The sequence below is a fragment of the Labrus bergylta genome, chromosome 4 (genome assembly GCF_963930695.1).
Source record: "Labrus bergylta chromosome 4, fLabBer1.1, whole genome shotgun sequence".
In the NCBI taxonomy this organism is placed as follows: domain Eukaryota; kingdom Metazoa; phylum Chordata; class Actinopteri; order Labriformes; family Labridae; genus Labrus; species Labrus bergylta.
The window spans coordinates 27,121,887-27,137,116 of record NC_089198.1 but is presented as its reverse complement, the minus strand read 5'-3'; the positions used below and the strand labels follow the sequence as shown (position 1 = coordinate 27,137,116).

The 15,230-nt window shown below is 38.6% G+C and overlaps 1 protein-coding gene across 2 annotated transcripts; it reads right to left on the bottom strand.

Moving 5' to 3' along the window:
- Positions 1-731: 731 nt before the first annotated feature.
- Positions 732-14,316, bottom strand: miga1 (mitoguardin 1). Of its 2 annotated transcripts, none has more exons than XM_020630281.3 (16): positions 14,161-14,316; positions 12,812-12,968; positions 9,743-9,914; positions 8,888-9,006; positions 8,643-8,775; positions 8,325-8,461; positions 7,228-7,351; positions 7,004-7,104; positions 5,277-5,386; positions 5,066-5,138; positions 4,111-4,197; positions 3,926-4,024; positions 3,691-3,825; positions 2,804-2,857; positions 2,432-2,548; positions 732-1,647 (listed from the first exon to the last, which is right to left on the bottom strand). In XM_020630281.3, exons 2-16 carry the CDS (start codon positions 12,908-12,910, stop codon positions 1,426-1,428), a joined length of 1,782 nt encoding a protein of 593 aa, XP_020485937.1. In that variant the 5' UTR covers positions 12,911-12,968; positions 14,161-14,316; the 3' UTR covers positions 732-1,425. The 2 variants fall into 2 exon arrangements, with proteins under 2 accessions (XP_020485937.1, XP_020485945.1); XM_020630289.3 differs by having other exon boundaries at positions 14,198-14,297.
- Between the last annotated feature and the right edge of the window lie 914 nt (positions 14,317-15,230).

Sequence of the window (15,230 nt, the reverse complement as noted above, 5' to 3'; positions counted from 1 at the left end):
TGACTTGTTTGTGTTTGATTTTACATTTAGGAAACTAAGGATCAATCGGATTCTATTAGCAGTAAACATTTTCACCAGCAGAAATAAACGTTATTGAAATCCTCCTGTAATCGTTCCTCCTTTTGATATTGGGATTATTTAAAAAATGTAGATGTGTTAACCATTTAGTTAATGAAATGTCTTTCAACAAATTGAATTGACGTCCTCTTCAGTTACAATGTGAAAATAATTTAGGTCTCTTAACTCATAATTTCCAGTTGTTAAATGTTAACTTGAGAGACAGAACAGATACTTTTAGTCCGGACTGCTGTAGCCTCCTTTTCAGTCAGCTGCAACAAAGAAATGATAAATACCTTTAGCAGTTTTTTAAGTTTAAATTTCTAACACATTTCCTTCTCAAACTCACCTGAATATTTATAAGTTGCATTCATCCAAGTAGCTCTTGACAGACTTTTCACCATTTTCTGACATTGTAGTCATGATTTTATGTCCCTTATAGTACAATGTATTCATTCCCACCTCCCCATGAATCGAATTTAAAAAAGACTAGTTTTTAAGATACAACTGGGGGCAGGAGTCTTTAGGGAACTGGAAGGTAGCCGTTTCAAGTCCGTTGTAATAGTGCATATGTATAAACTTTGATTTCCTGTCGCCGATGTCATGCTAGAATTTAAGTCCCTGTAGGCGGCTGGTTCTCAGCTTCATTTAAATATTACATAGAGCCTTGTAAGTTCCAAAATAACGACTTTCCCTTTTATTCATCTTCAATATAATTACCCATTTCTGACACAGCACATTTTACATCACGTTTGCTTGTTACAAAAACACAGTAGTACATTTTATGGTTTTGCATTGCTGATGCGGAGCAGTAAGTGAAAATACAGACAATAAATTTTCATCTGATAAATTCTATAATACAACATTGTGTTTTTTTTAATACTGCATGTTTGAAGCTGATCACAAATTCACTGATGCATACAAATAAAACTACAGCTTCTAAAATAAAACGTGTCATTTAGCTCTATAGCAAAAATAAATAATATAAAATACCATCTTTCTGTTCACACATTTTAGCAGCAAGAAATATGCCTTCACTTTACACCGTGTAACATCTAACACAGAGTTGAATTACACATGTTATTGCTAAGATATTTAGCTTGCGCTGCGATGGCACAGTGAGTGACAGGATGATCAAATGTGAAGGCAGACAGCTGGTACAGTTTTACATAGATCCTTGTTAGAGCACAAAGCATGATGGGAGATGTGTGAAGTGGAATTCAGACCTTGGAGAAATAATGTTTTATGTGACAGTTTATCATTTCCAGTTAAGTGGGTGGATAAGTCAACTCTGATCTTTGCTTCAACAATTGTTGAGAACTCCACCTACAAAATAAGATCCATGTATGCAGTGTTCGGGTCGGTTTCTCACTGAACCTTTGCCTCCAGCAGCGCACTGTTAGGTACCAGCTGCACCTGTGTTGAACTACAGCCGTTGATGTGCCGTAGGGAGTCGGCGCCCAGGTAGGCCAGCAGCAGCTCAGAGCGCCGGTGCAGCAGGTGGAGCATGTCCTCTGCTAGAGTCTCCACGGAGGTGTAACGCACTTTATCCACATCGAAAATGTCCTTTAGGAAGCACAGCACCTGATCCTGAAAGAAACCAACTGTGAGTCGACATCTTTACAGGAGGAGAAAAAAACTCAAACTTTACAGGCACTTTAAATACACAAGACAATGGACTTTGGTGTTGAGTTTCTTCAGACTTAATACATTAAACCTTTTATTTTTTTGACTCAGATATGCCTGTATATTCCAGACAATATAAACTCCTCAAAAAAAAGTTTGGAAACATTATTTCTGTCACTTATTTCGCCCCTTTAATAAAACTAATTGGTGTTGTATTATATATCGTTGGAAACCTGGATAAGTCACCTTTACAACGAGGTAATACAACACCAATAAATATTATTAAAGGGTTGAAATAATTGACCAAAATAACATTTCCAAATTTTATTTTGAGGAGTTTATATTATGACTATATTTTATTTACAAATCTTAAGATCAAGCCTAATTGTACTATTTTTAAGCAAGTTTTTTCCCATCTTATTATTACTGATCATTATTCTATTCAATTCTATTTTTACCTTCATTCTATGGATGCGATGTGATTTTCTTGATTTAAAGCACTGAGTCCTAAAAACAAGCGCTTTACAAATAACAGCATTACTATGAACCTGATGGAGGTCAGGACATTGAGTTTGATTTTTGTGTTAAAAGGTGAAACGGATAAAAGTTAGATTTCTTCAAAATATTGTGCAGTTTCAGACTTTTATCTAGAGTCGACTCTACAGTTAACTGTGTCATATAGATGAAGAATCTGACGCAGTTAGGATGTCAGATCATTATTGTGCTATTCTGTGTTGCTGAGGCTGACCTTGAAGAAGCAGCAGAGGTCGTGCAGGGAGCTCTTTGGCCCCAGGAAGCCCCAGGCCAGGACGGGACTGATCTGTTCACACACAGCGTAGAAATGAGCGATGAAGCCATCAGGCACCTGAGACACAGAAGAAGTGAATAAGGTGATGGGACGCTATTATCAGCTGTTTTTACAGTTCCAGAGCTGCTATCTGATCTTCTGTGTTTTATATAAAATGTAGAATATATTGTCTCATGGCTGTCAAACTGCTGATAGTGAGTGCATCAAACATCAAACAACATCAAACAACATCAAGCAGATAGTATTTAAAATGTTAGATAAAGCAGTGTCAGCATTTATCTGATATCTAACATGAAGCTGCTGGACATGTACCTTCATGTGCTGTCTCTTCTGCTTCATCACTGACCAACAACTTGATGCCACAGCCTGTGAAGTTCAAGCAGATCATTCATCAGTTTCATTCTCAAAGAGGTTAAAGTTAAATAAAATAATTTAAAGGGATTTAAAAAGAGAAAAGATTAAAAAGAATCTAAAAAAAACCCATTTCACATATGCACTCTTGAAAACTTTAAGAAAAGTTCAGGTGGGCTGCCACCTGAAAGTTTCCTGGCTTGCTTGTTCACACATGCACCTCACAGCGGGAGACTGTCTCTGTCGGACAAGAAGGGGGGCGTGGCATCTTCTTGAGAGAGACATGATGTAAAAAGAACAACGGAAAAGTGGCAGGGGAAGCAACAGTGTGCTATAACGCAGTCGACACCCCCTCCCACTATATATCCTGCTCCCTCTGACTTTCTGCAGAAAAGAAATACTGAGGGGCTGGAGGGGGATTATCCAGATAAAGTCAGAGTGAAAATTGCCAGTTTGCATTTAACATTCAGCTCACTCTGAAAACTTCAAGAGGAACTTTAGGAGTTTTGTGCAAGTGTGAACAACACTATTTATAAACATTCTTGTCTGGAAGTTTACTAGTGTTGTGCGCCTTCTTGTTTACAATTTTCCTTTGAGATATTTTGAGTACAATTTCAATACAGCCAGTTGTTGTTATTTAATATCAGTTGGATATTGATATAAAGTTATATTTTGGGAGACTAAAAAATGTTGGACCAGGAAAAATCTCCCCATTGTGTTGCTGTTTCTGGCTTTCTTCTTAAAACATTGACATTATTCCTACCTAGAATTGACTAATATTCGTCTGTCATGGATCCACTGACTGCCGAAAGAAACTCTGAGATCTAAATCTGTTCTGTACTCCTCACCGTTTCCTTGAAGGAGCTGTTGAGCCAGCGGTTGTTGATCACGTTCTGGATGGAGATGGGTGGATTCTCCAGGTCCTCAAACGAGTCCATCAGGATGAAGTCCAGGACTATGTCATAGAAGTTCAAGTGCTTCACCTGAGACGATGAAGATAAGAGGTTCTTATTTCAGAATTTGTTTTTCTTGAGGGTCAGACAGCAGAAGTCAGCCACATTATATAGAGGAGAAGACTCTCACCCCTCGTGTGGCCAGTTCCACCTCTGTGTTTTCCCAGTGCTCCGTGTGCTCCAGGAAGGCAATCATCTCCTCAAACACATCCTCAAATCTCTGTGGGCTCTAAAAACCAGACAGTTAATGTGAGCGGGTAAAGCTTCTCCTGAAGATGTATCATCTGTATTATTACTCTGTAGATCCAAAGTTACCTTCTGTGCTTTTACAATAATGGAGGACAGGATTTTCTTTCCAGTGTCTGCCAGAAACATCCTGGTCTTTCTCTCACATGAAATGAGCTGGAGGAAAAAAAAGAGAGATCGAAGTTGACTGAAGTTGATCATTTTTCCTTCTGAAAGTAGAGGGCAAAAAAATAAAAACGTTGAAATATCTAAACACTGTGGTTCTTCCTTGGATGGTTAATTGGTTTCAAATGTGCTTCTGATGCACTTTAGTCAATTTAACTCATTCCTGTTTTCTTTCTGCAGCGTTTTGATCTAAGTCAAAATAGTAGTACATCATACTTAAATAATACAAACTAGCAGATCTTTGAGGCTGATGCTGTGTAATAACTTTGATGCTATCTCTTGGAGCCATGGATGAGTTTAAGTATCTTTGAAGTATTTTTAAGGTTAAAGGAAGAATGGGCGACTTTTTGATCTAGTTGATGTCACCTCTGAGCACCAGCATTAAACCAAAACAAACTGCTGTTTGGCGACACTTCCACCATTCTGAAGCCTCCGCTCTCCTCCAGCGGCCTGCGTTGTTGTGTTAGCAGGCTAATGTTAGCACACTGGTTAACTCAGCTTCATATTGCACATAAATTGAAATGGAATGACCGTGATCTAAAGACACTTAGGCGACATTAATATTCTTCAGTGGAAGAGAGAGGGTTAGGGTGAGCTGGGTCACTGTATTTTTTGTCTACCGTTATTGTTTTTGGCTCACATTTGTTAATATAAAGTCAAACTTATTTTTCATATTGCAGTGATTTTTTTTTGGAAGCGCATCAGACAACGTAATAGATCCATCCTCAGCCTCTCAGCTTGTTGTCCCTGAAAGTCGCTACGCTATCTTCTGGTGTAATAAATCCTACTTTGAGGTCTCCTCCAAGTCTGCTATATACAGTATATATATATGTAATTGAATTCATTAGGTTTACTGTACCTGACTTGCCTGCCGCACACAGTGCAACTTGGCCAGAAAATCTAAATCTCCAACACACTCGAGCAGCTCAGTCCTGACGATGCAAATCAAGAAAAACACCAGATTCATAATTTAGCAGACACATGTATCAAATAGAAAATGTTACAACTCTTCCAGCATGTTCCAAGAATCCAGATGAATCATATGTATTCAAATTCATCAGTGTAATTACCGCAGAACCCTGCAGGAGATCTTTCCATCCTCAGCCATCTGCAGCGCCTCGTCGTAGAAAGGATGATGACCGAGAGCGAGGACATTCCTCAGGTCTCTGTGCTCCGACAGCTGATACAGAGAGAGCCAGCAGAGGTTACGGGTTTATTGCCAATTGTTTAGATATTTTATAGACAGAACAAACATGTATTGAAATGATAATAATCAGATGAGTCAAATTGTCCTCTCCCAGTCCAAGACAAGCACCTGACCCCCCCAAAAAGGAAAAAGGGTAGAATCATAATATCATTGTACTTTTTGTAAATCTGTTTTAAACATGACAAACTGTTTAAGATTATGAAAAAAAAGTCCATCTTAATCCTAATCAAGGTGCTTACTTGGTCGAAAAGGCTGAACCCTTAATGAAACTCAGTCTGGTTGGTTGGTGTGTGGGTGTGAATGGGGGGGTTAAATGTTTTAAAATTACGGGAAAAAAATGGACACACTTTTGTAATGCGTGTATTGTGCTGATCTCAACAATAAATAAATAAGTGACAAAAAGAGGGCTGAACCTGAACTTTCTTGATCCTGCTAGAAAAGCTACAGGTTCCACATGTCCTGGATTAGAGAGTTTGTTCTGAAGTCAGTTCTGACAGCGAGCTGTAGGTTGTAAACTGAGAGATGTAGCTCTATTTATAGTTACTCACTAAATATGAGTGACCCAGTCTCACTGCTGCGAGCTCTTCATTTACTGCTCTGTTAATGTTAGACTGGTTTTACGGGTATGAAGACTGTAATGTAAAGCCTTAATTATGCACCTACATTCATTAAAAGACATGTATCACTGTTTTTTAACCAGAGCCTGGTGAGATATATGTGTGTCCTCAACCTGTACATTTGACTTTCAGTTTCAAGGAACAAGTAAACAAATCAGTCATTCTTAACAGCATGTTTATTTCTGTACTTTGTGGTCAAGTTCACCAGTAACATCAGACACACAGCTCGAGCCCCCACAGGGACCTAACAAGATAAGTTGTATGCTAGTAAACAGCCGGTGGTAAAACCTAAAACCTACGAGAGGATCAAAGCTAACTGAATTAAACTCCTGCTGTGAACTGTTTGTCCCATTTGACGCCTCAGACGCCTTGAAATGAGCCTTAGATGTCCTTTGAGCCCCCCTTATTTGTATCTATATGAAAAGCTGAGACCCCCCAGTACCCACACGAGATTATTGATACGTTGCTGTAAGGAAATTAATATCAATTGTTTTCATTAGTAAAATCCCAACAGACAACTTACAACACCTTTTTATAAACTGTTGAGTAAGTCTGTTGTCATATGTTTACTTAACGTGTGCAAATCTCGTTTTTAAAATCACAAAGCAGACTAAGACTTGCACCCCCCCCCCCCCCCCTTAAGGGGGCTCAGACCCTAGGTTAAGCACCAATGCTCTAGTCTTCACCATTCAACCAAACTCAATTTAAAAAGCTATTTTAAAAAGTTTTAATTTGCTTAGAATTACAGTTTAAAAAGGTAAATATCAAACAATTTTTATTTGCACATTTGTTTTGTTTTTCACATTTTTATACAAGATTGATTAACGATAAGAAATGACATTAATTGTAATAAAAATAGGCCTTTATTAATTATTTTAATTCAAGAAAAATGCACTGCATTGTAATATGGGGTTTAAAATGATGAGGATTTATCAGGATATTGGTTTTGAATCATAAAGATCTGTTGTGTCACCTCAGCAGCAGACACAAATGAGTCAGTGGAGGCGATGCTCATGCTGTCTTTCAAACAGGCGTCATCCAACTCCTCTCTGGCCAAAATGTCCACCATTCTGTCTGTGATGGGAAATAATCATCGTAATGTGTTGATTATTAATACAGCACTGATCAGCTGTATACATCATTAGCTTTATCCTGTGTTGGTCCTGTATGTTGTGTAATCCTTTATGAGTGACTCACCCTGGCTGTTGCTGTGGGAAGAAGGCTCTGACGTGCACAACACTCCCTCAAACTCCTCCTGAAGGCTGTAGGCCCGCTGCAGCAGAGACTTCAGCCTGTGGATGAACTCTGTACTGATGACGTCCTGAAGGCACAAACATTCAAGTTCAACCATTTAAACAATGCCTAAAAAACAGCAACTCAACTGTGTGTATTAAGATTCCTCAAGGCTTTTCATTCCCTTATTGAGAGGACGGTACAGCGTAGAGTCAGAAACAGGGATAAGAGAGGGGGGGAAGACATGCGGTAAATGAACATTGAACATCCGTGAAACAGACTAAATATAGACTAGATTCTGTCTGTGTGACACTTCCCACGACAACCGACAAAAGTGTACTGTGTTAATGATTGCAGTCTTAACTGCAGGTTAGACAGGCTGGCATTGTGTGTGGCAGAAGAAGCTGACCTGGCCCAGAATGAAACCACGCTCATTCTATGAGCACAAACCCTGAGCACCATTACTCAATTATTAAAGCACAGGAGGGTAAAATACTGTTTTGTCGATTTACTTCAAACTATTTCACTTCAGCTTCTTCTTCTGCAGGGATCACAGTTTAAATACGCTTTCTAAAAAGGTGGAAAACTGAGCGGGGGAATATCCTTCACAGAAGACTGAGCAGCAGATTTAATCATTTGACCTGGACTAATCCAAAATCCTCCCATCCAGGAGGTTAGAGAGCCAGTGAGTTATCTGTTATACAATACAGACTCTGTGACACTGGTGGGATGTCAGAGAGCTGGTTATTCATATATGTGGCACATAGTGCTGTGTTGTGGCCAGTAAATGCTTCTCTATCATCTTCTTTTATAAAAGAGAGACAATAGTTTAATTATTAATGCTGGTAAAACCCTGCATAAACCTTTTATAAACTGTCCCGAGGGATCTGATAGAAAAGGATCTACAAGCCTCATCCTACTTAACTCCTATCCCCAGATTAAAAGTGGCATTACACTGAATTAAATGTGTTGTTGAGTTGGTGTTAAATATGGCAGCGTGCTGACGTGTCCTCATTGGAATGATCTCTGAAGTTTTAAGTGTGTTTCTGTGTCTTCATCACCTCCATGCCCTGCTCAGCAATGGCGTCTCCAGCTCCTGTTTTGACAGAAACACAGCTGGCATCGTCTTCTCCCTGCTTGCTCCTAAATGTCAACGCTTCCTCCCACCGTCTTAGAGCCTCCTCAAATAAATCCATACCTGCAGGCACAAAAAAAACAACAACAACAAAAAAAAAAACACAACCCAAACAATCAATAAAAAGCTCAATTTCAGACAGAAGCAACTTTACAAAAACTGGTTATTACAAGACTTTGTAAGATGATTACAGCCCTCAACACTTCCACTCGTTATCACATAGTGAAGGAGGAAGTTTCTTTACCCATGAGGTACAGGTTTTCAGGCGTGGTGACAGGTATGTTGACGAATCCGCAGATATCAGCTTCTCCTGCTCTGTCCCAAAAGGTGGATTCATTAGCGCAGGTGCTGCTGCTGGATGAGTTCATGCTTTTAACCTGTAGAAGAAGAACACCGTTTTACTTTCAAACAGGGGGAGGCAGCAACACAAGAAACTAAATGCAGGCAAACTCTGACTCAAAGGAAGAAGAATTTTTTAACATGTCTTACAGAGGCCAGGCTCAGTAGAGACCCGGACAGTTTCCTGTAGTCTCCTGTAGGGAGGAGCAGACCAGAGGAGAGGCCATTCTTGGAGTTGAGGGAGAGAGTGATGTTTTGGCTGGTGTTATCTGGGTAGATAAATACCAGAGTTCAGAGATCATGTTTGATAGGGGGATCAGAATGCAGTGATCACGCTACATGAGCATGTAACAGGATAACATGGTGGATAAACCACAGCTTCATATCTGATGGCTGAAAAGAAGACAAAGAGTCACTTATTGTGGAAATCAGTGACTCTATCAAGCAATAAGTGACAGATTTTCTTTGTTCCTTTTTCAGAGTTATTAATGTCTGTCAAGACCTAAAGACAATTTCAACCAAAAATCTTTAAAAAAGTGTATCTGGAGGAAATTACCAACCCTGCCTTTAATTATGGTCAAGTTTCATCACACATTTTAATTTGATTTTTTTCAATTGCTGTCCATTTCATTTGGATATTACACTGGGTTATATTGCATTATGCTGAATCATGCAGCTATAAAGTAGTTCATCATTTTCCATATTATTGTTAAACATTCTCAAAATGTTGACAGCTCTATCAAAAGGACAATGTTTGAAATGAATGAAGTTACACTGTTTATGAAAACATTGAATTACTCCGTCCAATGGTTTATTCGATTGTATTTCATTTCTCTTTGACTCTCAGATAATTCTTCCTAAGGGAGCTTAAATGAGTTAAAAGTATTTAACTGGAGCAGCCTAAACACCTGATTAGATCACAAAAAAGCAACTGGGGCAAACATACTACACAACATGGAAGTCGGGGAGCTGCTGGTTGAAGGGGGGAAACGTGTAAAGTTTTACCGTTCCCTGCTGAGGCAGGCGGGAGGAACTCAAATCCTGCCTGCTCCCACTGTGGAGACTGGGCCTTTTTTCTTCCCTTCCTCCTCTGGAAGCGCCGTGCGAGGAAGAGGAGCGAGATTGCGCTGAAGGCAGAAGCTGCCACCAGCTTCTTGGTCCCTGTGCTTATACTCACCTGGAAGACAGGTTCAGGAGAAGGAGTTACATTTAAGGGTTATATGCAGTAGATCGATCTCTTCTGTCTTTGGTTAGTCAGAACAAAATATCTGACCAATTCAACATCTGAACAGTGGCACCCTGTTTTGATTAGCAGCATTATTAACTATCTTACCGTTCTGTCAAAAAGCCCTGAAGGAAAACAACCCTCAGTTCTTAGCTCTGTGTTCTTACTCATCTCTCTCCTAATCACTTTTCTGTTTCTCTAATTAAGATTATTTTACAATAAAGGTAAAATGACCACAAATTATTTTAAAAAGTAAACAAATAAAACATTATTTTGCTTTAAAATATATTTAACTCAATACTACATAAAAGGCTTTCAAGCATTGTGAGATGTTTTCAGAAAATAAAACATTATAAAGTTGTTAAGTGTTAAAATTATTGACAGCAGGGGGCGCCGGTAGCCTAGTGGTTAGTGCGCGCGCCCCATGTACAGAGGCTATGGTCCGCCAAGCGGGCGGCCTGCGTTGGAATCTGACCTGTGGTTCCTTACCCTCATGTCATTCCACTCTCTCTCTCTCGTCCTGATTACTGATTCTATCCACTGTCCTATCGCTCTAATAAAAGGCATCAAAAGTCCCAAAATAAACCTTTTAAAAATGATTGAAAGCAGATAAAACATTTACAAAAAGCATTACAGAAACAAACATTGCAGTTTAATACTGAGGAATAGCGCTCGTCAGAGATCAAATATGTGAGCAGCTGAGACTTCATGTCCCCAAAAACAGAAAATCTATCCCGAATTTCATTTTTGAATTTCATGCTTCCCCTGAGGATTCATACATCAAATCACAATGGATACTGATGATGTAACAAACTGCACTGAGAATCAGCTTCCAGCCTGTTTAGATTTTAAAGGAATCTATTTGAGATAGCGTGCATAGCCCCCTCTGACTATAGATAGAAACCCTGACTGACTGAAGAGATTATGCACACAGACAGCACTGCAGCATATCCCCAACAACTGACAATTACATAAACACTGGAGCTATGACAGCAGCTGTAATATTGACTTAGTTCTTTGACAGCCATTAAATAGGCTGGCATGATAAAACAGAGCTACAGGCCTGCAGTGTTTCCATGCTACTACCAAATGTCAGACACGCTCATACCAGACCCTTCATGAAATCAGATCTGCTACGTGACTCGGACCACGCACACTCTCCAAAGCTCTACTTGTAAACATGAAAGGGTCAGAGAAAGACAACGTTCTGGGGACTACCCAACAACTTAAATCTTAAATATATTCAGGAGTTTATACTATATTTGTTATGGTGCGCCAAAAATCAATTACAGTATTTTTTACTTTATTTGTATTGTTTACTAAAACATGTTTTGCTCTTCTTTATTTGTGAAAAAATGTTGGATGATCATCTCAAAGTGAACATATTTTACTTTATAATTTCAAATATCTGCTAGTGCAGGTCAAATCATTCATAACAACAACAAACATTTAAATAAGCATGTTGACCTCTAGTTGAGTAATAATTGAAATCAGGAGCATTACAAGAATGAAGTGAAGTTAATCAACTAGCTGATGCACTCACACTGAAGCACACACAGTATTTCTGCTCAAGTAGTGCAAGACCTTGTCCTTGGCTGTTGCCCATATGAAATTAACTGTTTTGACTCTCATCAGGAAAAGAATTCAGCTCAACTGCAGGCCGATATCTTCCCATCACACAAAGTCTTTACAATAATAATAATAATAACTTTATTTATATGGCACCTTTTTAAAAACACAGGTATACAAAGTGCTTTGACAAACAGGAAAGGCAAAAACAAGAACAAAGCAAACTAAACCAATCACAGAAGAACATAAACAACAGCAAGAACATAACAAATGCAAAATACTCCAAATAATTAAAGACAATTCAACAGAAAAGAACCCATATAGCAAGATACCCAACAGACATATATAACCCGACCATCATAAGAACCCAGGCAAAACAAGAAGTTGTGGAGCTAACTGCTCAACCAGGAGGAAGAACTTCACATCAAAACAAATGCAGCAACAGCCCACCTCCCCAAGCAGCCAAAGGGAACACTGTGAAACAGTGTGTCAGAGTCAGTCAGATGTGATCTCTGGACAGCTCGCTCTGCATCATGCAGAATCACAACATGTGACAAAACAGGTTCAAAGAAAGTCAACGGAAGCTTTGGGAACTGGCAGGGCTTGAAATATCGGATGAACAGGTCCAAGGTTTGTATTTCAACTTCTACCAGCACTACACATGAGGATGACGATGATCCAATGAGTACAGGAGGGAAGGACTGCAATGCCTGGTTACAGACAGGTTAAGTCACTTGTGTTTTCATCCTCTCATTCACTTCCACCTGGATAATGAAGATAATGATAGGAGTCTAGACGCTGTGTGAGATCATGAAACATAATATTATAGACAGGCTTTAATTGTGTTTCACATCACAGTGCTTTCTAAAGTACAACTTCAGAGCCTTGTTAAATGATATTCTACAGTTCCCTCATAAGGAAGTCATTTTTAATATAAAAACTGAATATTTTGTTGTTGTATGACAGCCACAGACAAAGTAACAGCCATGAGAAATCAGCCATGGTGTAGAGAGTTTAAATCTTTTGATGTTGGAGCACTCAGAAAATGAATGAATATTACAGATTTTTACTTAAATTGTTATAAACAGCAAGGCAGATCGCTATAAGGAAACACAATAGTGACGCATTTCATGTCCCACTATTTGTGCAGCATGAAACAGAGTCAGCAACATGTCCGGTGTTTAAGCAGAAAGAACCGGAAATCCAAACTCAAACCCTCAGCGGCCAGATATAGAAACAGTAAAAGCTCCCAAATGAGAAACTTTCAAACACACTCTCACCTGTGCCAGAGAGCTGTACATGGACAGCGGTAGGTGGACCATGCGCAGGACAGCAGCCTTGACAGACAGCTGGGAGCTTGTGAGGGTCTCATGTGTCATTGTTGCGATCTATCCATGACTTGGCAACTCTCTTATCCCCATCTCCGTTCTGCAGGACCTGAGAAGGATGACAGGAGTTAGTGGCACACAAGGATTTAACCTTCCTGGCTCAGGGGGGATAAAATGACGTTATTACATAAATCCTCTAACATACAGTGTGTGCAAGTAGCAAGGCCTCCCTTACCAGAGTTGAGCCGTGCTTATAAACCCTTTTTATATTGTGAAAATACTTTTTGATTACATAAAATTTCATTAAATGCAATCTAACAGGTTAATGAGCACGCCCCCCCAAAAAGGTATGAAAATATTTTAAATCTTACTTTATATAAAACTAGAGGAACAAATAGTCTTTAGCTGTCTGTAAACATATAATTGGTGTCTCTAAACACAATCACACACTTTAGAACAACTAAGCCGCTAATAATCACCTAAACAGGACAACATGCAACATCCACTTAAGTTTGTTAAAGAGACTCATGAGGCTCATCACAAGGATGATCATCCCCATGTGATGGCACGTCTCACGCTGACAAAAAGGTCGTTCTTCGTCACCAACTACTTACATTTAAAAATGGTAATATCATGTTTGTTGTGATAGTTTTTTCACACGCTGATAAATTTCCAGTTGACTTTTATTTGTTGTGGGAAAACATGAAAAAATAGTATGGGATCTTTAGAAGCACAGACAGAGGGACAAAAGTATGGATACATGCTACTGACAGGTAAACACTGAGAATACTGAAGAAGCAGAGAACTGGTTCTTTTCCTTAATGTCCAAATGAAATGAGAATATTTTCCTCTTGAATGTGTCTTACATGTTGTTCTAATGCTTTACTGTCCCTAATGTGAAAACAAACAACTTGTAGTATGGATTGTCTAGTCTTGATCTCGATCATTTCTATCACTTAAATGTACAGCAGACACTGACAGCATTCAGTAACAAATCAGTCTTCCAGTAGTCTTCACTGGAACTCCTCCAGGAGTCTTTAAAATGTGTTACATAAAACAAATTAAAAAATTAAAAAATTAAAACAGCACACTTCTCTCTGAAGCAGTTTGTTATGTTCATCATGTTAACACACATTAAGAAAATAACCCTGTCAACTCTTGTTGGCCTATAGGGCAGCATAAGATTGGCTTACTTATCTAACAAGGCTAATAAAGGCTAGCTGTGTTAGCAAATTGTGTTCAAATGGCTGATAAAATCAACTGACAGCATGAGAAATACGCGCATGAGCTCGGGGGCTTACATGTAAGGAGTTGAGGTTAAAATGCTATCACCGGTACATTTGTTGGTGTCCTCCACAGAGTTTTGTTCCCGGTGTTATACCCGGTCCTCTCGCTCTGACCTCAGCTGCAGCCCAGTGAAGGACTCAACACTGCCGCACGCTCCCATCCAGCGTGGCTTTCAAAATAAAAGCATGCCAACTTGTAATCTTTATGGAGTTTGCGCGCCCCCCCTCGGCTTTATGATATATAACACATTTATAATGTGAGGTTTTAATAGTAAAGCAGATAATATTTCTTCCGAAGTTGATGAAATTACTTCATTCGATACGAAAAGGAATCTCGACTTTTAAGTATTCAAAAACATCTATTAAAAAAAAATCAATTCACATTTCTGAGACAAACTTAATCAACACACATAAGTTAATTAATTTACTTTAATGTCCTATTATGACATATATTATAATTATGAGGAAAGTAGTCAAATAAATGTGAAGATGAAATGTTATACGGTGGAGTAAAAAACATGGTAGGTTAAAGTTTATTTTTTACATTTCACATTTCACATTTTAAAAACTGTCTTAGGCCATTATCTCATATTTTCTTAAAAATGTCAAAATTTCCGACTTACAAACTTATGTAGGCCTGTTTAACTTTTAGAACCATCACAAATAAAACATTCCCCTGCTTATCTACAAAAAAAGACCAAATACCTCATGATGTATAATGTTCCAATGTTTTCATATTATGGATAAGAAAAAACATAATTTTGATAATGAAAAACCACATGCTTTGCAATCTTGTAACTATTTCTTACAAATACCTATTTCTTTTACATTTTAGCCATTATTGGCAAGATTAATATAATACTATGCTTTTATCCTCCGCCTCTCAACTTACATAATAACACAATAATAACTGGAACATAGATAAAGAGGAAGGAAATAATTCAGTGAGTTTATCAAATCTTTGCAATGCTTTTATCACTCGCACTTAACATTTGATGTTGTGAATCTTGAGTGTTTCATCACTGTATCACAGTATGCTATTATCACGGTAGATGGCGCTTGGGATGGGTTGAGAGGTTCACCTT